At 41.7% G+C, this 27,227-nt stretch overlaps 1 protein-coding gene and 1 long non-coding RNA gene across 2 annotated transcripts in view; one reads left to right on the forward strand and one right to left on the reverse strand.

Annotated features, from left to right (window-relative positions):
* LOC106610680 (SH3 and cysteine-rich domain-containing protein) overlaps nucleotides 1–27,227 on the forward strand; it is an 80,320-nt gene that overhangs the window by 29,194 nt on the left and 23,899 nt on the right. The window contains exons 5-7 of the mRNA XM_014210146.3: nucleotides 288–394; nucleotides 12,645–12,726; nucleotides 17,756–17,832. Of these exons, the coding sequence (XP_014065621.1) occupies nucleotides 288–394; nucleotides 12,645–12,726; nucleotides 17,756–17,832 (266 nt within the window). The remainder of the gene's footprint in view (nucleotides 1–287; nucleotides 395–12,644; nucleotides 12,727–17,755; nucleotides 17,833–27,227) is intronic.
* LOC106610681 (uncharacterized) lies at nucleotides 112–25,402 on the reverse strand. Its single transcript, XR_001329950.3, has 2 exons — nucleotides 25,179–25,402; nucleotides 112–392 (listed from the first exon to the last, which is right to left on the reverse strand). It is a non-coding gene; the product is annotated as an uncharacterized LOC106610681 (long non-coding RNA).

Here is a 27,227-nt window from a genome sequence, read left to right on the forward strand (position 1 = left end):
CCTTGACAATACTCTAGAGATGTCACTACAAACCAATGTGCATGAACAGAAGATACTCAGCTATTATTGGTAAGTTTCCTTAAAAAAAGTATATTTTGTTGTTGAAACCAACACGTTTCGGCAAATGCCTTCATCATTTATTGAGACAAGACAAAGGACTTTATATTCCTTTCAAAAGGACAAGATGAACAGTAGGATACATTGATACACAGCTAGACTGTCATGTAGGGGTTCTTGTTGTGTGATTGCTTTGACTGAAAATAGGTTTTCTCAATGTCTCCTCCCAGCTTGTGGCAGTAAAGTGGACCCTGTGTATGAAGCTCTCCGGTTCGGGACGTCTCTGGCACAGAAGAACAAGAGGGCCAGTGGCTTTGAGTCCCCCCACAGAAACTCTGTAAGAACAACAACAACAACACAATGTATTAATGAAACAACCTCATCAGCAACTCAACAGCTGACAGTCATTTAGGAAACTACCCCATCAACAGTAGCAGTGCGTGGGTAAAATCACTGAGGAAGCCAAGCCAAGCCAGTAAAAAAGCCATATTACAACCTGTTGTGATAATTGCGTTGTTTGTTCAATAACCCATTCGTTCATACGCAACCGAGATATAGAATAAGGCCGTGACCATAAAAAGACAACAGTCACACAGTGGCGGAATATATTCAACTACACATACGTTTGTTTAATCACAAAACCGGTGAAGTTCACAAAGCAAATATTGCAAGTAACACGTTATATCACCTGTAGCATGGTCAAGCAAGTTCATCTTTTTGACAGTTTACTAAACAACTACTGATTTAGAACCACAGAGTTTTCCGCAAGTCACCACAAAGACAAAAGGAGCACTGCCTCCGCTATTCCAGTACTATTTCAACGTAAACGTTTAATCATCATCAAATCAACAAGGCTATATATGCTTAGTCTAATACAGTGAAAACAAATTTAAAGATACCAAAAACAATTTAGTCCAATCAATGTGGCTAAATATCATGTGGCTGTCCATGGTACTGATTTATCTGTGTGTGTGTGTGCGTGTGCGTGCGTGTGTGCGTCCGTGCTCATGCAGGTAAAACAAAAAATGTTGACTCACCCTACTTGTAGACTAGTAGACCGCCAATGCCATCCTCCTCTCTTTCATGTTGGCAAAATGGTTTATGGCTCAGTCATACAGTACACTTTTATTTTTGTTGTCATAGGCTACATAGCAAAAAATGTTGCTAGCCTCAGTTCCTCACATGGGCAACAATGAACCAGCTTAGTTAGCTAGCTAGCTAGTTAATGTGAGCCTACTAGGATACATCTAGGCTACATATTGAACTTCAATCATCTCAGGCCAGTGGCACAACATATTCATTTATTGTTAGATCAGAATCGCCATCATAATCATTGGCCTGTACAGAAAATTAAGTCAAAAACACAAGACCAAATCCCCATCTCCAGGGCTTAGGAAAGGGCCGATTTCGCAAGCTAGCTACTGCAGGACATCAACACAGCAGATCAGAAACAGACAAGTTTGAAAATGATGTTTTGCTTAGGAAGTGTTTTGATTGGTCTGAAGCCAAATCCAAACTGGCCTCCCTTGGAGGGCGTTTTGCTGCACCAAGACAACCCACAGTTTAGCTCAGCTCAACGATGATTGGCAAATTATTTTAGGCAGAATACCAAATGGCCAAATGCTTGCAGGTATCAATCAATCAAATGCTATGGCGGCAACATGTTATACTCTTTTGGTCCAGACAGCATCAGATATATGGGCTACACATACTGAGATTCGGCCACTTGCTAATTCATGGAAATGTATGAAAACACAGAGAGACTAAAGATAAATTATTTTATCATTTTTATTGGTTAAATATTTGGGGAAGCCTGGCTTCCCTTGGAATCCATGAATACATGCCACTGCCCATCAGCAACGCATAGTGATTAATAACTAATTAACTAATAGCTACAGTATGTCAAACCAGTGGTTAGGCTACTAACATAACAATCATTAAGCAGGTGATTTTAATGTGTTTATGTCATGAAGTTCTGTGCTTTGGTGCTTCTCTTTCATCTTTAGTGCCGAGTGATTAGTGCTTTTTGAGGTCGGTTCGGTTTGATTATTTACAAAAATATCACGGATTTCAATGCATTATGTGGGTTGAATGCTGTAACAACACTGAATAAAATAATGAATACAAGTCCAATGATGTTAGTGACTGCCCATTACTGCTTATCACTTATTAACCATCATTTATTAGATTTCCTTTACTTTAAATCAAATATTTGTTTTATTTTATGACTACTTGTCAAAATCACTTTTTTAGTAGTTTTTCAATGTAATTAAGGCATACTTTTATGACTGCTGAATGCCAACTATCAATCACTTAGATCATGTATTTTCAGGCTTGCGAAGCAACTGCTTTCCATCCCTCTAGATCGTGGGTTCTCTCTTCTCTCAGTCTCCATATCTGCTCCTCACAGACCGGAAAAGTTTAACACTAGAACCGCCATAGCCGAACGGCCACTGACGTTGCTCCTTTCCTGAATTTTCCAAAATGTTTTTATTTTACACTGCTCGTTTGTCAGAATTTTGTTATCACAAAAGAGAAAAGTATTTAGAGCATTTTTACCCATTTTTGTCACACCTATTCTCAACTTAATCCGCCAAGACAATGTGCTGTAGGTCGTTGGTACCCAGCCAGGTGCTAATGCGTCTCTCTTTCCTCACTGAATGAATGACAAATGGATGAATGGTCAATAATTATGCACCTTCACAATTGAATTTAAATTAGGCCTAACTGAATGATAAGGAGGGCGAATCATTAGGAAGGTGAAGAAGTTGATTTAATTTAGAAAGACAATAGTGTAATGATGAGTTTGGGTTATGCCTATTTATCAGCGTTGGCGCTCAGTTAATAATTTGACCGCGCACCTTGCAGGTTGATACCATTCTCTTTTACGTTTTACTTTGTAAAAATAAACTGTTATGGGACTATTTTATTTACTATAACTCTATTACTAATCAGATTTATTGTAAGAGAAATGAACACATGCTACATGTGGCAGTAGGCCTTAAGAATAATGCAGTGAAGCAAACGATGCCAGCCCACTGAATGAATGACAAATGGATGGAATGAGCAATAATTGTGCAAGTTACTTTACAATCAAATTTAAATTAGGTCAAACTGAATGATGAGGGTGAAGAGGTTGATTTAATTTTGAACAACAATAGTGATATGATGAGTTTGTGTTATGCCTATTTATCAGCATAATTTGACTGCGTGCCTTACAGATTGATAGCATTCTCTTTTATGTTTTACTTTGTAAAAATAAGCTGTTGAAGGACTGTTTTATTTACTGTAACTCTATTCCTAATAAAATGTATTGTAAGGGAAATGAAAACATGCTATATGTTGCAGTAGGCCTTTAGAATAATGCAAAACATATCCTTGACTCTATCCAAGTTGATGAGCGGGAAACAAACGATGCCAGTCGAAACTACACCTAAACTATACCAAAACTAATTTCACACATAATAAGAGTTAGCCAATAGACAAGATTAAATTGACAATAATCTGATGAGTGACAATATTAAGCCTATAAATTGTCAAATTGTACATGAAGAGATGGGCGCATTTTGTAATTGACAGATGCAGGAAAAGGAGCATTGCTTTATCCTTTAGAGTCACATGCAGGTAAAATATTTTCATTTCTACATAGTATCTGAAAGAGCATATTCTGAATATCACGTCCTGACCATAGAAAGAAGTTATTTTCTATGGTAGAGTAGGTCAGGGCGTGACATGGTTTTTTCTCTATGTTTTCTATTTCTATGTTGTCATGTTCTAGTTTAGTATTTCTGTGTTGGGTTTTGTTTGGGATGATCTCCAATTAGAGGCAGCTGGTCCTCGTTGTCTCTAATTGGAGATCATACTTAAGTAGGGTTTTTTTCCACCTGGGTTTGTGGGAGATTATCTTTGAGTCAGTGGGGGGGCACACGGGGAGATTGGCAGAGTCAGGTTGGAGACCTGAGCCAACTCCCCGTGCTTACCGTGGGGAGCGAGTGACGAAGCAAGCACCGTGTTATGCGGTGATGCGCACCGTGTCGCCAGTGCGCATTCACAGGCCGGTGCGATTTGTGCCCGCGCCCCGCATTTGTCGAGCTAGGTTGAGCATCCAGCCAGAACGGGTTGTGCCAGCTCTACGCTCGAGATCTCCAGTGCGCCTCCACGGCCCAGTTTATCCTGTGCCTACCCCACATACCCGGCCTCCAGTGAGTCTATTCAGCCTGGTACGCCCTGTGCCTGCTCCTCGCACTTGCCCTGAGGTGCGTGTTACCAGTCTGGCGCCACCTGTGCCAGCCAAATGCATCAGGCCTCCAGTGCACCTGCCCAGTCCGGGGTGTCCTGTTCCTGCTCCCCGCACTCGCTCCTGAGGTGTGTGTTACTAGTCTGGCGCCACCTGTGCCAGCCCCACGCATCAGGCCTCCAGTGTGCCTGCCGAGTCCGGGGTATCCTGTTCCTGCTCACCGCACTCGCCCTGAGGTGCGTGTTACTAGTTTAGCGCCACCTGTGCCAGCCCCACGCATCAGGCCTCCAGTGCGCATTCCCAGTCAAGAGCTTCCGGTGACAGTTCCCAGTCCAGAGCCTCCGGCGACAGTTCCCAGTCCAGAGCTTCCGGCGACAGTTCCCAGTCCAGAGCTTCCGGCGACAGTTCCCAGTCCAGAGCTTCCGGCGACAGTTCCCAGTCCGGAACCTCCTGAGACGGCCTACAGTCCGGAACCTCCTGAGACGGCCTACAGTCCGGAACCTCGTGAGACGGCCTACAGTCCGGAACCTCCTGAAACGTTCCCCAGTCCGGACCCTCCGGCGGCGGTCCGGAGTCTCCGGCGACGGCCTGCAGCCCGGAGTCTACGGCGACGGCCTGCAGCCCGGAGTCTCCGGCGACGGCCTGCAGCCCGGAGTCTCCGGCGGCGGCCTGCAGCCCAGAGTCTCTGGCGGCGGTCTGCAGTACAGAGCCTCAGGCGATGATCTACAGTCGGGTTCCTCCGACGACGATCCACGGTCCGGTGGCACAGAAGCAGAGGGATCAGCAGGCGGAGCGGGGGTTACGCCCCGAACCGGAGCCGCCTCCTCTGTTGGAGGATCCGCGGGATGAGAAGGTTATGTGTACTGCACCATAGACAGTAGTTACCCACCCTACCCTCCCTTTTTTGGGGGGGGTTTGTTGTTTTGATTAGGTGCGGTCAGAGTCCGCACCTTTGGGGGGGGGGGTACTGTCACGTCCTGACCATAAAAATATGTTATTTTCTATGGTAGAGTAGGTCAGGGCATGACAGGGTTTTTTCTCTATGTTTTCTATTTCTATTTTGTCAGGTTCTAGTTTTGTATTTCTATGTTGGGGTTTTGTTTGGGATGATCTCCAGTTAGAGGCAGCTGGTCCTCGTTGTCTCTAATTGGAGATCATACTTAAGTAGGTTTTTTTTCCACCTGGGTTTGTGGGAGATTATCTTTGAGTCTGTGTATGTGTCACCTCTGCGTCACGGTTTGTTGTTTTTGTTATTCAGTTTATTTATATGTATTCCATAGTTTCACAGTGTAAATAAAATTTTGAACGACACACACGCTGCACTTTGGTCCGCTCCTCCTTTCGACAACCGTGACACTGAAGTTTCTATGACACTTACCTTTTTGAAATTACTCTCAAAATTAAGGACTAACTTTTTCCAAGAATGTCCGTGCCGTCCATACATTCAGCACATGGCAACTCGCGTGGCAGCATTGCTCTGGCTGTGCGGCAGGTAGCCTAGTGGTTAGAGTGTTGGGCCAGTAAATGAAAGGTTGCTGGATCAAATCCCTGAGCTGACAAGGTAAAAATCTGTCGTTCTGCCCCTGAGCAAGGCAGTTAACCCACTGTTCCTGGGGCGCCAAAGATGTGGCTGTCGATTAAGGCAGATCTCGTACAATGCTGTGTACTACTTGGTGGTTGGTGGTTGGAGACATCCCTCTAGTGGTGTGGGGCCTGTGCTTTGGCAAAGTGGGTGGGGTTATATCCTGCCTGTTTGGCCCTGTCCGGGGGTATCATCGGATGGGGCCACAGTGTCTTCTGATCCCTCCTGTCTCAGCCTCCAGTATTTATGCTGCAGTAGTTTATGTGTCGGGGGGCTAGGGTCAGTCTGTTACATCTGGAGTATTTCTCTTGTCTTATCCGGTGTCCTGTGTGTATTTAAATATGCTCTCTCTAATTCTCTCTTTCTCTCTTTCTGTCTTTCTCTCGGAGGACCTGAGCCCTAGGACCATGCCTCAGGACTACCTGGTATGATGACTCCTTGCTGTCCCCAGTCCACCTGGCCGTGCTGCTGCTCCAGTTTCAACTGTTCTGCCTGCGGCTATGGAACCCTGACCTGTTCACCGGACGTGCTTGTTGCACCCTCGACAACTACTATGATTATTATTATTTGACCATGCTGGTCATTTATGAACATTTTAACATTTTAACATTTTGACCATGTTCTGTTATAATATCCACCCTGCACAGCCAGAAGAGGACTGGCCACCCCTCATAGCCTGGTTCCTCTCTAGGTTTCTTCCTAGGTTTTTGGCCTTTCTAGGGAGTTTTTCCTAGGGAGTTTTTCCTAGCCACCGTGCTTCTTTCACATGCTTTGCTTGCTGTTTGGGGTTTTAGGCTGGGTTTCTGTACAGCACTTTGAGAATATCAGCTGATGTACGAAGGGCTATATAAAAATAAATTTGATTTGATTTGATTTGATACTTCCTTCACACAACACCTAACAAGTCCTCAACTGGCAGCTTCATTAAATAGTACCCGCAAAACACCAGTCTCAATGTCAACAGTGTAGAGGCGACTCCGGGATGCTGGCCTTCTAGGCAGAGTTGCAAAGAAAAAGCCATATCTCAGACTGGCCAATAAAAAGAAAAGATTAAGATGGGCAAAAGAACACAGACACTGGACAGAGGAACTCTGCCTAGAAGCCCAGCACCTTGGAGTCACCTCTTCACTGTTAAAGTTTTGCTGGTACTATTTAATGAAGCTGCCAGTTGAGGACTTGTGAGGCGTCTGTTTCTCAAACTCTGCCTAGAAGGCCAGCATCCCGGAGGCGCCTCTTCACTGTTGACATTGAGACTGGTATTTTGCGGGTACTATTTAATGAAGCTGCCAGTGGAGGACTTGTGAGGCATCTGTTTCACAAACTAGACACTCTAATGTACTTGTCCTCTTGCTTAGTTGTGCACAGGGGCCTCCCACTCCTCTTTCTATTCTGGTTAGGGCCAGTTTGCGCTGTTCTGTGAAGGGAGTAGTACACAGCATTGTACGAGATCTTCAGTTTCTTGGCTTTTCTTAACAGTTTTCAGCTGTGCTAACATAATTGCAAAAGGGTTTTCTAATTATCAATTAGCCTTTTAAAATGATAAACTTGGATTAGCTAACACAACGTGCCATTGGAACACAGGAGTGATGGTTGCTGATAATGGGCCTCTGTACGCCTACTGTTTGTAGATATTCCTTTTTTTTTTTAAACTGCCGTTTCCAGCTACAATAGCCATTTCCAACATTAACAATGTCTACACTGTATTTCAGATCAATTTGATGTTATTTTAATGGACAAGAAATGTGTTTTTCTTTCAAAAACAAGGAGATTTCTAAGTGACCCTAAACTTTTGAACGGTAATGTACATATGTACAAAATATATAAACACTATTAAAGTGACTAGTGTTCCATTATTAAAGTGGCCAGTGATTTAAAGTATATGTGTATAGGGCAGCAGCCTCGAATGTGCTAGTGATGGCAATTTAACAATCTGATGGCCTTGTGATAGAAGCTGTTTTTCAGTCTCTTTGTCCCAGCTTTGATGCACCTGTACTGACCTCGCCTTCTGGATGATAACAGGGTGAACAGGCAGTGGCTCGGGTGGTTGTTGTCCTTGATGATCTTTTTAGCATTCCTGTGTCATCGAGTGCTGTAGGTGTCCTGGAGGGCAGGTAGGTTGCCCCCGGTGATGCGTTGGGCAGATGGCACAACCCTCTGGAGAGCCCTGCTGTTGTGGGCGGTGCAATTGGCATACCAGACGGTGATACAGCCCGACAGGATGCTCTCAATTGTACATCTGTAAATGTTTGTGAGGGTTTTAGGTGCCAAGCCAAATTTCTTTAGCCTCCTGAGATTGAAGAGGCGCACGCCGAGGAACTTAAAGCGTTCCACCTTCTCCACTGCTGTCCCGTCGAGGGGGATAGGGGATAGGGGGATGCTCCCTCTGCTGTTTCCTGAAGTCAATGGATGAATGGGCGATAGAAACCAGATAGAAATTGATAATGGTGCATGTCACTTTTGTTAAGTTTTGGTTAGCTGCAGATGTCGATGTGGATAGGGGATAGGGGGTGCTCCCTCTACTGTTTCCTGAAGTCAGTGGATGAATGGGCGATAGAAACCAGATAGAAACTGATAATGGTGCATGTCACTTTAGTTCAGTTTTGGTTAGATGTCAAAGCCAAGTACTTGCTCAATGGCTCTCCATATCTGGAGACAGATGAAACCAGGCCAGCGGGTGAGCGATTTTCCGAGACTGTGGTTTTGTGACTCGTGGAGCCTTACATGGGCAAAGACAGAAATGTGACCATGGACAACTTATTCACATCAATTTCCCTGGCAGACAAGTTGATTGCAAATAAGACTAGCCTGCTTGGAACAGTGAACAAACAAAGGCGAGAGCTGCCCCTCTCTGCGCAAAACAACATACCAGTGGAGCTGTGGTAAAGCAACACTCATGGTGTACAGATGTAAAATAAATAAGTGTTTGCATCCTCAGCACCATGCGTCCCACTGTTGCCATCGGCAGTGACCATAAGAAGAAACCGGAGACGGTGACAGACTACAATCGCACAATGGTATATATCTCTGCCATATACAGATAGCCTTTCCATCTGCCAAACACCAAATATAGTCCCCTTTTATTATATTACATTAATATTATAACTATTAGTATTATTATTCTATATAATTCTAACCTATTCTATTCTATTTTATGTAATAGGTTAGTGTGGACGCACTCGACCAGATGGCAAGACTGTACTCTGTAAAAGGAGGTACTCGCAGCTGTCCTGTTGCGGTGTTCTACAACGTGCTCGACATGGGTGCTATCAACGCGTACGTGTTGTACAAGCAATGCCTTGATAAGACAGTCAGCAGGAGAGATTTCATCATGGATCTGGCATGTGAGCATTGTGAGAACCACATGAACGCCAAGAAAGAAGCTACAGCAGTCAAGCAGGCTGCCAAGGCAGCAGGTCCTGCTCTCCCTCTTCCCCAAGCACCACAGCTCCCACTCGGGAAAAAGAAGACAATGTCAAGTCGGCAGGTGCACGCGGAATAAGCCACATTTGCTCACACAAAGCCCCGAAGCTGTGTGCTGACTGTGGACCCGAAGCATAAAGAGAAGACGTGATTGATTCATGTGTAAAGGCACGGGTATAAGGGCATAATACAGTGTCTGATACAATCAACAAATTACTGTTTTTATATCTTGTCATGAATATATTTCCACAAATATTTCTTCATGCAATTAATTCTTTGCAATTGTTCATGCACTGATGCTTTTGTTTAGGAATACAGCAAATTATTTAACCTGCGCAGCTGGCTGTTTTTGTATTATTATTATTATTTATCACGTTTCAGGAGAAGACCCTGATGCAGACAGTGACAAAAGTTAATTACTAGGACAGGGGGCAGGCAAAACGACAGGTCAAGGGCAGGCAGAGGTCAGTAATCCAGATCCGAGTCCATAAGGTACAGAACAGCAGGCAGTCTCAGGGTCAGAGCAGGCAGAGGTCAATAATAGAGGTTGTTGTAACAAGGCACAGAACAGCAGGCAGGCTCAGGGCAGGCAGAAATGGTAAAAACCAGGAAAACTAGAAAACAGGAACTAGAAAAAAGACAGCTGCAAGGGGAAACAGCTGGTAGGCTTGACGAACAAAACGAACTGGCAACAGACAAACAAAACACAGGTATAAATACACTGGGGATAATGGGGAAGATAGGCGACACCTGGACAATTATTATAATTTTCATTTCTACTTTGTCTAAACAAGCTGTAACTGGACTTGATTAATTACTATAACTCTATTACTAATGAAATATACAAATAAAGTTGATGAAATGGATTAAGCTTTAATGTTTTTATTGCAAGAGAAATGAAAATAGGCTATAGGCCTAAGTTTTTTCTAGGACTTTGTAGAATTATACAAAACACTTCCTTGACTCTAACTAAACATTTATACATTTAATATATTTCCACGCATATTTCTTTATTTAATTAATCCTTTACAATAGTTTATGCACTATTTATCAAGCATGTTTGCGCGCCTTGCGGGTTGATATGCATCTGATGCATATGCTAAAGAGGACGCCTCCTAACTTTCCCTAGCGGATACTTACATGCTGAAAGGCCAGGCGGTTCCAGTGTTAAGCGGGCGCGCAATGGATTATGGTCATTGTAGTTAATGACCACATTTCTGCGCTAAACTATGTAGAATATTGGGTGGTTTGAAACTACAACTCCCTACTACATGGCACAGTTCAGGCTTGATCTGATTTATCTCTACAGAAACAGCTCACAGCAGAAGAAGAAAAACATAACGAAATGGTATTCAAATAATTTAACCAAGTAGTTGTTTAAAAAACGAAAAATAACTGGACATTTTGGAATAATCGCTCAGCATTAATCTTTACCTGCTGTGAGTGAATAAGGGAAGGGAAAGGGAGAGGGGATACCTAGTCATTTGCACAACTGAATGCGTTCAACCGAAATGTGTCTTCCGCATTTAACTCCTCTGAGTCGGAGAATAAGTGTAGGGACTCAGTACATTAGTACAAATACTGGCACCTAGGAAACACGGTGGTGTATCTGTGCTCCGGCGCAGTTGCGTGGCGGCTGTTACGCTGGCTTAATTGATTAGAGTTCGATCACGCATTTTAGCCTGGGAGCATGGTTGACGGGTCAAGTGAATACATTATGTACTTTATATATTCTGCCATCTTCAGCTGGACTAATAGTATAGACGAGAGACACACATTGAAGTACGTGCCAAAACTAGCGTGCTCTGTTTCTTACAGCAATGATTGGAATGCAATGATTGTACAATTGAAACAAAGAACAGTATGAAAAGCTATAGTACAACAGCTTCAATACAGGTGTTCTTGTTGTATCTTTACTCCAGCTCTTTAATATCTGATCGTCAGTAGTTGAAAAAGTACCTAATTGTCATACTTGAGTAAAAGTAAAGATACCTTAACAGAAAATGGCTCAAGTAAAAGTGAAAGTCACCTAGTAAAATACTACTTGAGTAAAAGTCTAAAAGTATTTTATTTTAAATATACTTAAGTATGAAAAGTAAATGTAATTTCAAAAATATACTTATGTATCAAAAGTAAAAGTATAAATCATTTCAAATTCCTTAAATATGGCAAACCAGACGGCACGATTTTCCTGTTTTTTAAATTTACGGATAGTCAGGGGCACACTCCAACAATCAGACATAATTTACAAATGAAGCATTTGTGTTTAGTGAGTCCACCAAATCAGAGGCAGTAGGGATGAGCAGTGATGTTCTCTTGATAAGTGTGTGAATTGGACCATTTTCCTGTCCTGTTAAGCATTCAAAATGTAATGAGTACTTTTGGGTGTCAGAGAAAATGTATGGAATAAAAAGTACATTATTTTCTTTAGGAATGTAGTGGAGTAAAAGTTATCAAAAATAGAAATAGTAAAGTACAGATACCAAAAATCGACTTAAGTACAGTAGTACTTTAAAGTATTTTTACTTAATACTCAACACCACTGTTGATCGTGTACTCGGATACAGCCAATGTGGAGTAAATATGACCAATAAAGGAAGTCTAGGGGGGATTGGAATGACGACTCCAGGAGAGATATCTGCTCATGAAAAACGCTCAGATTACAGAGCTTTTAGACAGAGAGGAGGAGTCGAAGACTCAAAGCATAAAAATTACACCTTTCATCTCCTCGCTTCTCTGCAGTTTATCTGTGTAAATCTCACATTAACTGTACTGCGACTTGAATCAGCCCTTTCTACAAGGATGTCTCAAAGCAACCGGGGCAGTCCTGTCAACGGCAACTGCTATGGAGTGGGTCTAAAATACTACGTGTTTAGACACTGGGACAATGTGATCACAGCAAGGGTCACCATCAATGATAGCAGAGGGCAAACTCAAGTAAACTCAGCTCACCCACCCCTTTTGTTTACCACTACATACGATAATAATGACCAACTGCAAATTTTGATCCCATATTACTTTACTTCCACATTCAGTTGATTGGATCATCAGTGTTGTTATGATTACTTCAACTGTAGCCCAGTCATAATATTAGTCAATGTTTTAGAGCTCCATTGAGCAGCTTTTGTAAATTCAAGATAACATCAAAGCTTTTTTGGTGGTCCTGAAAGTGGTCCTACATCTAGACCACCCTCTACGATTCTCAGAAGTGTGGCAACATTAGGATGTTGTAGAAATCACTGTTTCTCAGTGTGTGCATGTTCTGGGTACCTATCTACTATGGCGGGTGATCTGAATGACTGGTATCAATCTGTCAGTTGATGTTATAGCTTCTATCTGCTCCCACAGACCAGTGATTTGGCCCAGGTTCCAGAAGAGGTCGTCGCTCACAGCAGTCAACATGAACTCACCAGGAAGCACAGTGATAATGGTGAGTACTGTACACAGTGTACTCAGTGGAGTAAAGTACTTAAGTAAAAATACTGTAAATTACTACTTATGTAGGTTTTTGGGGTATCTGTACTTTACTTTACTATTTATATATAATTTTTTACTTTTACTTCACTACATTCCTAAAGAAAATATTGTACATTTTACTCCATTCATTTTCCCTGGCATCCAAAAATAATACTCGTTACATTTTGAATGCTTACCAGGCTCGGAACTAGAAGCACAAGCATTTCGCTACACTCGCATTAACATCTGCTAACCATGTGTATGTGACCAATAAAATTTGATTTGATTTGACAGGAAAATTGTCCAATTCACACACTTATCAAGAGAACATCCCTGCTCATCCCTATTGCCGCTGATGGTGGACTCACTAAACACAAATGTTTCGTTTGTAAATTATGTCTGAGTGTTGGAGTGTGCTCCTGGCTATCTGTAAAAAAAGAGAAAATGGTGCCATCTGGTTTGCTTAATATAAGGAATTTGAAATTATTTATACTGTTACTTTTGATACTTAAGTATATTTTAGCAATAACATTTTCTTTTGATACTTAAGTATATTTAAAACCAAATACTTTTAGACTTTTACTCAAGTAGTATTTTACTGGGTGACTTTCACTTTTACTTTTTCCACCACTGGGTGTACCAAGAGGCAGCCATTAGTGACACTGGGAAATGCACTTCTGTTATGCATAGACATTATGAATGAAACATTACTGACTACTTAAGGATATGTCTATAACCTTAAAAATGCTATACCTAGAATTTCTCAGAATGTCTCCCCTAAAGTGGAAGCTAGGTGAATTGCAACAGTACTAGGCTGCATTCAAAACAAATCTCCCCCTCCCACGCATCCCATTTCTTCTAACATGGCGGAGGGTCGCACATGAGCCTTTTACTTTAGGCTTTAGTCCACCAGCTTCAAAGGGCTGTAAAAATAATATTTTTTGTTATTGAAAATATATTTCATAGCGATTTAGATGGTATAATGATTCTCTACACTTTTCGGTGCTTGTTTTTTCACATAAACTGAAATTGAGCGATTTTAGCATCCAGGAAATAACAGAGTGATTTCTACATTGGCCACTTGACCCGATTTTCACTAGATAACATAGCCACAAAGTCAAAACAGCTTTCCCATTTTAACAACAGATGCCGCTCCGGCGGGAGAAATCAATAGCCGAATATCACAGCCAATTACAACACTGGCGAGTAAGTAATACTGTGAAATGCTATCATTCTGCTATTACTGCAGATATACACTGAGTATACAAAACATTAAGACAATTATAGAACTTCAAGGTGAAAGTATTGCCAGAATAGGAATTAGACTGTAGTGAAAAGTTGATCATGATTGTACAGTGAGGGAAAAAAGTATTTGATCCCCTGCTGATTTTGTACATTTGCCCACTGACAAAGAAATGATCAGTCTATAATTTTAATGGTAGGTTTATTTGAACAGTGAGAGACAGAATAACAACAAAAAAATCCAGAAAAACACATGTCAAAAATGTTATAAATTGATTTGCATTTTAATGAGGGAAATAAGTATTTGACCCCCTCTCAATCAGAAAGATTTCTGGCTCCCAGGTGTCTTTTGTACAGGCAACGAGCTGAGATTAGGAGCACACTCTTAAAGGGAGTGCTCCTAATCTCAGTTTGTTACCTATATAAAAGACACCTGTCCACGGAAGCAATCAATCAATTAGATTCCAAACTCTCCACCATGGCCAAGACCAAAGAGCTCTCTAAGGATGTCAGGGACAAGATTGTAGACCGACCCAAGGCTGGAATGGGCTACAAGACCATCGCCAAGCAGCTTGGTGAGAAGGTGACAACAGTTGGTGCGATTATTCGCAAATGGAAGAAACACAAAATAACTGTCAATCTCCCTCGGCCTGGGGCTCCATGCAAGATCTCACCTCGTGGAGTTGCAATGATCATGAGAACGGTGAGGAATCAGCCCAGAACTACACGGGAGGATCTTGTCAATGATCTCAAGGCAGCTGGGACCATAGTCACCAAGAAAACAATTGGTAACACACTACGCCGTGAAGGACTGAAATCCTGCCGCGCCCGCAAGGTCCCCCTGCTCAAGAAAGCACATATACATGCCCGTCTGAAGTTTGCCAATGAACATCTGAATGACTCAGAGGACAACTGGGTGAAAGTGTTGTGGTCAGATGAGACCAAAATGGAGCTCTTTGGCATCAACTCAACTCGCCGTGTTTGGAGGAGGAGGAATGCTGCCTGTGACCCCAAGAGCACCATCCCCACCGTCAAACATGGAGGTGGAAACATTATGCTTTGGGGGTGTTTTTCTGCTAAGGGGACAGGACAACTTCACCGCATCAAAGGGATGATGGACGGGGCCATGTACCGTCAAATCTTGGGTGAGAACCTCCTTCCCTCAGCCAGGGCATTGAAAATGGGTCGTGGATGGGTATTCCAGCATGACAATGACCTAAAACACACGGCCAAGGCAACAAAGGAGTGGCTCAAGAAGAAGCACATTAAGGTCCTGGAGTGTCCTAGCCAGTCTCCAGACCTTAATCCCATAGAAAATCTGTGGAGGGAGCTGAAGGTTCGAGTTGCCAAACGTCAGCCTCGAAACCTTAATGACTTGGAGAAGATCTGCAAAGAGGTGTGGGACAAAATCCCTCCTGAGATGTGTGCAAACCTGGTGGCCAACTACAAGAAACGTCTGACCTCTGTGATTGCCAACAAGGGTTTTGCCACCAAGTACTAAGTCATGTTTTGCAGAGGGGTCAAATACTTATTTCCCTCATTAAAATGCAAATCTTTTTATAAAATTTTCGACATGCGTTTTTCTGGATTTTTTTGTTGTTATTCTGTCTCTCACTGTTCAAATAAACCTACCATTAAAATTATAGACTGATCATTTCTGTGTCATTGGGCAAACGTACAAAATCAACAGGGGATGAAATACTTTTTTCCCTCACTGTATAACATACAGTATTTCAGAAAATCAATTATATCAGTGTATTAATGAATCTTACGGAACCCGGGAGGTGACATTGACTGAGCTTTTCTGTAGAATCCGTAGAAGGCCCTGCAAAACAATTGACCAATACACCAAACATGTATATTATATACATTGAGTGTACAAAACATTAGGAACATCTGCTCTTTCCATTACATAGACTGACCAGCTGAATTCAGGTGAAAGCTATGACCCCTTATTGATGTCACTTGTTAAATCCACCTCAATCAGTGTAGACGAACGGGAGTTAAAGAAGGATTTTTAAGCCATGAGACAATTGAGACATGGATTGTGTATGTGTGCCATTCAGAGGGTGAAAGGGCAAGAGAAAATATTTCAGTGCCTTTGAACGAGGTGTGGTAGTAGGTGCCAGGTGCAGTTCTTGAGACAAACCGGTGCAACGCTGCTGAGTTTTTCACGCTCAACAGTTTCCCGTGTGTATCAAGAATGGTCTAACACCCAAAGGACATCCATCCAACTTGACACAACTGTGGGAAGCATTGGAGTCAACATGGGCCAGCATCCCTTTGGTACGCTTTCGACACATTGTAGAGTCCATGCCCTGACGAATTGAGGCTGTTCTGAAGGCAACTACATATCAGAAAGGTGTTCCTAATGTTTGGTATACTCAGTGTATTACTGACATTTTCTGAAATTACAATGCAAAAAAAAATAAAACCACATGGTTTCTTCCTTATTAGAGGTTTCGGGATGCTTGTATCTAAACCAAAGTAGATCATTTTAAGATTGTTCTATATATCAGTTGGATTCTCTATATCAGTTGGATTCTCTATAAGCTTAAGTATGAGGTCCTAAACCTAGCATGAAAGTGCATCCTTGTAGCTGTGTCGACTAATATAGTCAAAATGTTCGCCTTGGGGTAAGTTGAGCCAGTGGTTGAGCCAATGGCAAGTCGAGCAAATTGCAAGGCATTATCGTTGGGATATGAGGTAACAACAGGGCCTATAAATTGAAAAAAGGGTTCGATCCTTATTAATTAATAAAATTATTTTTTAAGTACGAAGTGTTTGTTAGGTGTTAAGCCTGAGTTAAAATATGCTTTAAATTATTAAAAGATAAAAGAGCAATTGCGATTGTGTTGAATTGTGTTTGGGAAATAAAGATAGACATGGTCTTTAAAAGGTAGTGGTAAAAATATATTCAGTACAGAAATGTGTATGCAGCTTCCCTCACCCTGTCCTGCAGTACCCGATACCCAGGGTAAGTTGAGCCAAAAGACCTCTTTATCTGGACAAGCTATGTTTTCAAAACTGTAATGTTGACATGAATTCTGATTCTTTCCAGGGATACAAAACATCATTAAATACAGTATATGTAAATATATTTGTTAGAAATAATACTATATTTCCCTTGACAGAGTGATGTGGAATTAAATAACTGCTCAACTTACCCCACTCTCCCCTACTTGCTTCTCAGTTCTATGTACTGTACAGTACTCAGAGTAAGATCTCAAAGACACATTTAATTATAGGAGAAATAAGCCAATGAGCCTGACTTTTTGCTTGCAGCAGCATTTACCAAGAACAATGAAGTCAAAGAAAGCACACTATTCAAAATGTCATTTGAAGCTCCACACAAAGAATATCATCTGTCCCATAAGGATAGAGAAATAGAAACATTGTGCTGTGTTCCTCTCTGCTTGCCACATGTAGAGACTGGAATTTCTACTCAACCATACTTGAATATCTGGACAGGGCTCAGTAGGGAAAAAATGACCCAAAATTAAAGTATGAGAATCTTCCCCGTTCGTAATCCCATCCGAATACCCTGTGGCTTTCTGAAATATGTATTTATTCATGAAATAGCTTCTCTACCAAAGCTTGTAAAATGAATGCTTAGGTTTATTCCAGGACATTCAGTAGATAAAATCCCACTGCTGTTGAGATTCAACCAAGCTTCTCTGTGTTCTATAGCTTTAATGTCTTTGATAATTTAAGTAATTGTCATTGATATGTGGTGATTTATTGAATGTTTTGTGTTCCAGTGTTCACATCACTTGAGAACGGGACGGAGCCCATTCCCTATTGCCATGTGGCCGAGAGGAAACCTGATGATTCACCGGTAAGGAGCCCAGGGCACTTAACATACAGTATAGTATGAAGATGGCGATGGCGCCGTACTGGATGGCCGCCGTTTTGCAAGCTTTCGACCCAACTTTGCTCTTTTGTGATTCTGTTGTAGTTTATTTTTAGTTTATTTTCATGAAATGTATCCACTATCATTTCTTACAACCGACAAGAACTTTTGAACATCAGTTTGGCAGTTAATTACCTAAATTCCGGCTTTGACTTCAACTCATCTGCCCTGGGCTCTTTCTGTAATTCCGAACCAATTTTCAACATTACAATGACAAGAGTGTGGGGTAGGGCTGTTACGGTGACCGTATTACTGCCACACCGGCGGTCACGAGTCATGACGGCATTCAAATTCCAGGTGACCGTTTAGTCACGGTAATTAGGATTCTCCAAGTTCTGATGCTGCTGTTGGTCATTAGTGGCCTACCAAACTTGCTAACTGCCTGGTACTCCGTACTCCATCCCTTTAATCACTCTGACGTCAATGCAAATGTAAATCAAACACTTCATAGCAGAACCATGAGCTCATGTTATGCAACATTTCTATAGGCTATGCAATTGCGTGAGAAAACAGAGTGATGGCCTCTTTTAAAAAGAGGAGGATCCCATTACCTTTCTATAGGCTAGGCCTACTATATTTATTTCTCAACTTTCCTAATATTAAGCACATTCCTTCTCTTTAAAACAGGAGTATAGCCTACCTCGCTTGTATGAAAATGAACCACAGGAAAGCGCTCTCCATTCACTATTTAAGTGCATAGATGACATGTATTTTTTCCACTGCCCCTGTTTCGAGACAGGTGCGTGATAATGGTCCATTCTAAATCAAAACAAATTTCACCCATATTTTATTTTGTATATGTAAAGACAAGATTGAATCAATAATAGTGTGATGGGTGACAATATTAGCCTACCACTTGTGAATGATATATTATTTTTTTACATTTTACATTTTAGTCATTTAGCAGACGCTCTTATCCAGAGCGACTTACAGTAGTGAATGCATACATTTCATACAATTTCATACATTTTTTTTCTGTGCTGGCCCCCCGTGGGAATCGAACCCACAACCCTGGTGTTGCAAACACCATGCTCTACCAACTGAGCTACAGGGAAGGCTATCACTTGTGAATGATGCCCAGCTTAAGGCAAACAGTGCATGTTTTTTTTGCGACTTTTTCAAATCATAGTCACACACCTCCTGTAGCCTAGCCCATAGACCTATATCTTTTGATAACAACTAAAGTTGGCAAATAACTTCTTAAAAGTAAGCATTCATCCGCTTTACAAGGGGTACAGAGCCTAACTGGCTGCTCGTGAGTTTCAAGTTTGGAAAATATCATTTTCACCATTCACCATGTTTTCCGGCTAATGGAACATTCACGCTTATAGCCTGCTGCCGTGTGCGCATTGCTGCGCTTATAATGTGAAGAAATAGCCTAATAGTTAATCAACATTTTAAGCTAAACATTCTCATCTGTTGCATTAGGCTCATTGCTTAAAACATGTTTTTTGATGCTAGTGGTTGTATTCATTTGGGATCTATCGCATCCCACAACTGTCCCGGACTATGCTTTGAATATTTATTTATTTCTCACACAGAATAGGTCAACTTTTGTACTATGGGGGATAGTAGATTGACATAGGCTAGTGCTTTTGCTGTTCGTTAGGCCTACTCATCTTGTTGGCTGATGAAAGTAAATGTGGACAGTTCTTCCAATATATTCAATATGCGCCTCGGAATTGGATAAGGACGTGTGAAGCCTTTGAGATAGGCCCGATCACGTGACTGAGAGCCGTGTGATTGAGAGGCACACAGCCCAAGGGCACAACGGCCACTGGCCGCAAAAGGCATGGATTTGTTTAGGGGGCATTACAGCCACACATAGGGGATGCAGCCGGGAAATTCGAGGCATTATTGAGTGCATGTCAAATTGTGAATGAGATACTGATGAAGTGTGTACAGCCTGTGCAAAAACAAAGCAGAGCCTTGCCTTTCATGCAGCTTTTTTCAAATCATCATTAGAGTCGCATCATGCAGCCTTAGAATGTATAAAAAAATCTAAATATATAGCCCAACATTTGTGTCACAACCAAAGTTACATAAATAACTCTAAATTAAGCATATAGGAGTACTTGTTTCTTTGTTAACCGCTCAACACAGAATAGCCGCATGTATGCACTCCCTCAAATCGTTTGGAGAAAATATCCTTTCTATTTTATTCAGCAAATTTTGGTTGCTAAATAAACTAGTGTAGCCCATAGCCATATGGCATAGCCAGAACAGGGCCTAACATCAGATCAAATGAAATTATATTCGTCACATGCGCCGAAAACAACAGGCCTTACAGTGAAATGCTTACTTACAAGCCCTTAACAACAATGCAGTTTAAAGAAAAATAAGTGTTAAGAAAGTATTTACTAAAATAAACTGAAGTAAAAAATAAATAAATAGAAAAATAACAAATAATTAATAAGAATAAAGATATAAACTTGCCATTTTCACATACAGTGCCGTGAAAAAGTATTTGCCCCCTTTCTGATTTTCTCTATTTTGGGCCATTTTTGATACTGAATGTTATCAGATCTTCAACCAAAACCTAATATTAGATAAAGGGAATCTGAGTTTACAAATAACAACAAAAACAATAGATACTTATTTCATTTATTTAATTAACAAAGTTATGCAACACCCAATAGGACCCATCTTGTCCAAAAAGTTGACTCAAGTTTGCCAAAAAGAACCTGGATGATCATCAAGACTTTTGAAAGAATGTTCTATGGACAGATGAGTCAAAAGTACAACTTTTTGTACAGTGTGGGTCCAATGCCTGGTGAAAACCCAAACACTGCATTCCACAGTTAGAACATTATACAACCGGTCAAGCATGGTGCTGGTAGTCTGATGGTTTGGGGATGCTTTGCTGCCTGAGGACCTGGACGACTTACCTTAATAGAATGAACCATGAATTCTGCTCTGTATCAGAGAATTTTACTGGAGAATGTCAGGCCATCTGTCAAGTCTACATGGAAATGGCTAAAAAGCTACAAATTTGACGTTTTGGAATGGCCTAGTCAAAGTCCAGATCTAATCCCAATTGAGATGGCAGGACTTGAAATGAGCAGTTCATGCTTGAAAACCCACAAATGTCACTGAGTTAAAGCAGTACTGCATGGAAGAGTGGTCCAAAATTCCTCCACAGCGACGTGAGAGACTGATCAACAACTACAGGAAGCGTTTGGTTGGAGTCATTTCAGCTAAAGTTGGCACAACCAGTTATTGAGTGTAAGGGGGCAATTACTTTTTCACACAGGGGCATTGGATGTTGCATAACTTTGTTTATGAAATAAATGAAATAAGTATGTAATTGTTGTGTTACTTGTTCACTCAGGTTCCCTTTATCTAATATTACGTTTTGGTTGAAGATCTGATAACATTCAGTATCATAAATATGCAAAAGTAGAGAGAATTGGAAAGGGGGCAAATACTTTTTCAAAGCACTGTATGTAGGATGCTGGAGATGATGAATATGATGTTGAAAATTGGTGGAATTGGCCTTTAATTCCTGCCAAAGTACAATGCATTCGGAAAGTATTCAGACCCCTTGACTTTTTCCACATGTTGTTACTTTACAGACTTGTTCTAAAAATTGATTAAAAATGCTTTCCCCTCATCAGTCTGGACACAATACCCATTAGTTAGAGCTAGGGTCTATTTTCCTGAATTTCTGCTTGACTGATGTGCCCAAAGTAAACTGCCTGTTACTCAGGCCCAGAAGCCAGGATATGCATATAATTGGTAGCATTGGATAGAAAACACTAAAATAATGTCTTGGACTATAACAGAATTGATATGGCAGGCGAAAGTCCGAAGAAAGACCAACCAGAATTATTTTTTGTTAAGGTCCCAGGCTCTTATAATGGAAAGCTATTGTTCCTATGTAATTCCAGCTCCCAGATTGCAATTCCTATGGCTTCCACTAGATGTCAACAGTCTTTATTCAAGGTTTCAGGCTTGTTTCTTCAAAAACGAGCAAGAACTTTGAGTTTTTGTGAAGAGACCACCGGAACAATATCAGTCTTTCAGCGCGCGAGAAAGAGGGCACTTGCTTACTAATTTTACATCCATATGAAATATTATAGTTTATTTACATTTTAGGGTACCCGAGGATTAAATAGAAACGTCTTTGACTTGTTTGGACGAAGTTTAGCGGTAGCTTTTTTGATTCCTTTGTCTGCTTGTTGAACGAGTGGATTACTGAAATCGATGGCGCCAACTAAACAGACTTTTTGGGATATAAAGAAGGATTTTATCTAACAAACGACCATTCATGGTGTAGCTGGGACCCTTGGGATTGCAAACAGAGGAAGATTTTCAAAAGTAAGTGATTTATTTAATCGCTATTTGTGATTTTGTGAAGCCTGTGCTGGTTGAAAAATATGTTGATGTGGGGCGCCTCAGACGATCGCATGGTATGCTTTCGCTGTAAAGCCTATTGTAAATCGGACAATGCAGTTAGATTAACAAAAATGTCAGCTTTTAAATGATATAAGATACTTGTATGTTCATGAATGTTTAATATTACGATTATTTATTTGAATTGTGCGCCCTCCAATTTCACCGGATGTTGTCGACAGGTGTCCCGCTAGTGGGACGCCTATCCCCATTAATGACAAAGCAAAAACAGGTTTTTAGATTTTTTTGCGAATGTATAAAAAATTTGAAATGAAATATCACATTTACATAAGTATTCAGACCGTTTACTCAGTACTTTGTTGAAGCACCTTTGGCAGCAATTACAGCCTCGAGTCTTTTTGGGTATGACGCTACAAGCTTGGCACACCTGTATTTGGGGAGTTTTTCCCATTCTTCTCTGCAGATCTTCTAAAGCTCTATCAGGTTGGATGGGGAATGTTGCTGCACAGCTATTTTCAGGTCTCTCCAGAGATATTTGATCAGGTTCAAGTCTGAGCTCTGGTTGGCCCACTCAAGGACATTCAGAGACTTGTCCCTAAGCCACTCCTGCATTGACTTGGTAGTGTGCTTAGGGTTGTTGTCCTGTTGGAAGGTGAACTTTCGCCCCAGTCTGAGGTCCTGAGCGTTCTGGAGCTCAAGGATCTCTCTGTACTTTGCTCCGTTCATCTTTCCCTCAATCCTGACTAGTCTCCCAGTCCCTGCCGCTGAAAAACATCCCCACAGAATGATGTTGCCACGACCATGCTTCACCGTAGGGAAGGTGCCAGGTTTCCTGCAGACGTGACGCTTGTTATTCAGGCCAAAGAGTTCAATCTTGGTTTCATCAGACCAGAGAATCTTGTTTTTTAACAGTCTGAGAGTCCTTTAGGTGCCTTTTGGCAAACTCCAAGCGGGCTGTCATGGGCCTTTTACTGAGAAGTGGCTTCCGTCTTGCCACTCTTGGTGGAATGCTGCAGAGATGGTTGTCTTTCTGGAAGGTTCTCCCATCTCCACAGAGGATCTCTGGAGCTCTGTCAGAGTGACCATCGGGTTCTTGGTCACCTCCCTGACCAAGGCCCTTCTCCCCCGATTGCTCAGTTTGGCCGGACGGCCAGCTCTAGGAAGAGTCTTGGATGTTCCAAACTTCTCTGTTTAAGAATGATGGAGGCCAACCCCTTCCCCAGATCTGTGCCTCGACACAATCCAGTCTCGGAGCTCTACGGACAATTCCTTTGACCTCATGGTTGGTTTTTGCTCTGACATGCACTGTCAACTGTGGGATCTAATATAGACAGGTGTGTGCCTTTCCAAATCCTGTCCTATCAATTGCATTTACCACAGGTGGAGTCCAATCAAGTTGTAGAAACATCTCAAGGATGATCAATGGAAACAGGAGCTCAATTTCGAGTCTCATAGCAAAGGGTCTGAATGCTTATGTAAATAAGGTATTTCTGTTTTTTACTTTTAATAAATTTGCAAATGTCTAAAAACCTGTTTTTGTTTAGTCTTAATGGGGTATTGTTTGTACATTGATGAGGATATATATTTTTTTAATCCATTTTCTGAATACTTTCCGAATCCACTGTATATCATTGGAATTTTTTATTGTTTGATTGTGCTTTTTACTCATCCAGGAGGCACCTTAACACCCAGATACTTTAATCAGGGCCAGTAGAAAGAGAAAATGGATGTAACACTAGAAAATGGTTGAGGAAATGGTACGGTGTGGCACATGTGGGTGTGTGAAGCGGCCTGTCTGTCTTACTCTAGTGGAACAGAGTAGAACACACAAACAGAAATAAGGATTCTTTTGATTTTCATACTGTTTTATGAGGTCACAAATAACGTCTCTCGCGAGACGCCTGCCTCATCGACAGCCCTTTTGTCTTGGGTGCTGCGCTATTTTATGGCCAAGCACAAACGCATTGAAAAGATTGCTGGCACATTGAACACAGGTATAAATAAATTCGGCGAGAGCTGTTCATGACAAATCATAATAATTTCTGGTCTGGAAATACAATGTTCCATTGTGGAGCCCTGTGACAGATTTTTTTCTCAGTACCTATTGTTTGTGCATGCTGCAGGATTTTTTGCCCACAGCTATCCTTAGTCCAGTGCCCATTTCTCCTACGGACTAACACATTGACATCATAGAATTCTAAGTATAGCACCAACTGCTCTGGAGCTAATAACAGTATGCTATTGAAAGCCTCTGAGAAATGTGTCTGTACTGTGCTTGCTGGCGGGCTGTACTCTACTCTGCCCCATTAGCCTGAGAACTGATCCTGAGCCAGTTCTTGCTGTGTGTGTGTCCATCAGTGTGCTACTCTTGGCCAGACTCCCATTACTTCTGAATTTCCCAGGAGTTGGGAGAAAAACCTATCTCCCTTACAGACAAATGATATTCCTGCCTTGGCCACTGGCACACACAGATGTGAATAGGCTCTGACCCTAATGTTTATATCTCCAGCTCTGGTCTGTGCAATATTTATTTTCTGCGTGCAGCTGACATGTTACAGAATTTATTGTTTTGTCTCAGTGAAAGTTGGCAAACCAGTGCAAACTCCATATTGCCCACTATAATATTGAACATTTTATGGGCAAATCTTAGACATATTTATTTTACCCTCTCTGGCTTCCACGATGGTAGAATGACAAAGTTCTAGTATCAGAACGTTCATATTTGTAATATTTCTATCCAGTCTCTATTGATAATATATTTTACATGTTTATCCTTAATGTCAACTTTGGAAAAGATCAGATAAACACAAAGATATACAATCAAACATGCACTACAAACACACAGCTTTTTCTCTCACACACACACACACACACACACACACACTGCAACACAGTGTTTATTCTATTCTACTGACCCATTTACTTTGTGGCGAAATCCTGCACGAAGCCTTCACCGTGCGCTGACACTTTAAGAGCGCATCAGCAGTCAGGAAGGAGAAAATAAAGATAGCTCTTCCGGCTCTGTGTGGGAGCTCTCAGTTGTCGCGGCAGTTTTATACTGTGTGCACCTCTGCAGAAGTCTATTTTCAGCGTGCTTAGTTTGTAAAGTGTTTAAGTGTTACTGCTCTAGGTCGTGGTTGTAATATTTCGGGACTGCTCCTGTTATTGATCGCATGAATTAGTAGCAACATTATTGCGAAGCTTTGACATACAAACCAACAAACCATCAGATGGCTAAGACCCCCTCTCTCTCTTACTCTCATTTTCCCTCTATCGTTCCAGTGCTTTACACTGCAGCAGACTTTCTTTTTTCAATGTGCTCTCTTTGATGTTCAGTGTCGCTGGACTATTATTGCCCTGCCAGATGCATTTGAATGAAGATTGGTGCCAGAGGGGATGGCTGCCGTTTTACTGGCACCTAACCAATTGTGCTATTTTGTGTGTTTTTTCCACATCGTTTGTGACTTATTTTATACATAATGTTGATGCTACCGTCTTTTATGACTGAAAAGAGCTTCTGGATATCAGAAGAGCGAATACTCACCTCAAACTTGATGAAGATTTTTTCTTTAATGAGTCAGACACAACGGCTATATAATGTTGCTCCCAGGCAAGGCCCAAATCCCTGTCATTCGCATGAAGAAAAGAAGGAAATACAAGGGGCAGATATCAGGGTGCCTTGTGAGAATTTGTCGGGTAACCCGCCTGTACCATCCGTTCTATTAGCCAATGTGCAATCACTGGAGAATAAACTGGATGAGCTCCGTTTGAGACTATCCTACCAATGGGACATTAAAACCTGTAATATCTTATGTTTCACCGAGTCGTGGCTGAACGACGACATGGATAATATACAGTTGGCTGGGTTTTCCGTGATTCGGCATGACAGAACAGCTATGTCCGGTAAGACGAGGAGTGGGGGTGTGTATCTATTTGTCAATAACAGCTGGTGCACGGTGTCTAATATTAAGGTAGTCTCGAGGTATTGCTCGCCTGAGGTAGAGTACCTCATGATAAGCTGTAGACCACACTATCTACCAAGAGATTTTTCATCTATATTTTCGTAGCCGTCTATTTACCACCACAAACCGACGCTGGTACTAAGACCACACTCAGCGAGCTGTATAAGGCCATAAGCAAACAAGAAAGTGCTCATTCAAAAGCGGCGCTCCTGGTGGCCGGGGACTTTATTGCAGGCAAACTTAAATCCGTTTCACCTAATTTCTACCAGCATGTCACATGTGCAACCAGAGGAAAAACAACTCTAGACCACCTTTGCTCCACACACTGAGATGCGTACAAAGCTCTCCCTCGCCCTCTATTTGAAAAATCGGACCATAATTCTATCCTCCTGATTCCTGCTTATAAGCAAAAACTAAAGCAGGAAGTACCAGTGACTCGCTCAATACGGAGGTGGTCAGATGATGTGGATGTTACGCTACAGGACTGTTTTGCTAGCACAGACTGGAATATGTTCCGGGATTCTTCCAATGGCATTGAGGGGTATTCCACCTCAGTCACCGACTTCATCAATAAGTGCATCGACAACATCATCCCCACAGTGACCGTACGTACATATCCCAACCAGAAGCCACCGATTACAGACAACATCCACACTGAGCTTTTAATTTATTTTAACTTAACTGACTTGCCTAGTTAAATAAAGGTTAAGAACAAATTCTTATTTACATTTACGTCATTTAGCAGACGCTCTTATCCAGAGCGACTTACAGTAGTGAATACATACATTTCATACATTTTTTTGTTGTTGTACTGGCCCCCTGTGGGAATTGAACCCACAACCCTGGTGTTGCACACACCATGCTCTACCAACTGAGCCACAGGGAAAAAACATTTACAATGATGGCCTACCCCGGCCAAACCCGGACGACGCTGGGCCAATTGTGCACCGCCCTATGGGACTCCAAATCCAGGCCGGATGTGATTCAGCCTGGATACAAACC

This window comes from Salmo salar, chromosome 09 (genome assembly GCF_965601325.2).
Source record: "Salmo salar chromosome 09, fSalSal1, whole genome shotgun sequence".
Lineage (NCBI taxonomy): Eukaryota > Metazoa > Chordata > Actinopteri > Salmoniformes > Salmonidae > Salmo > Salmo salar.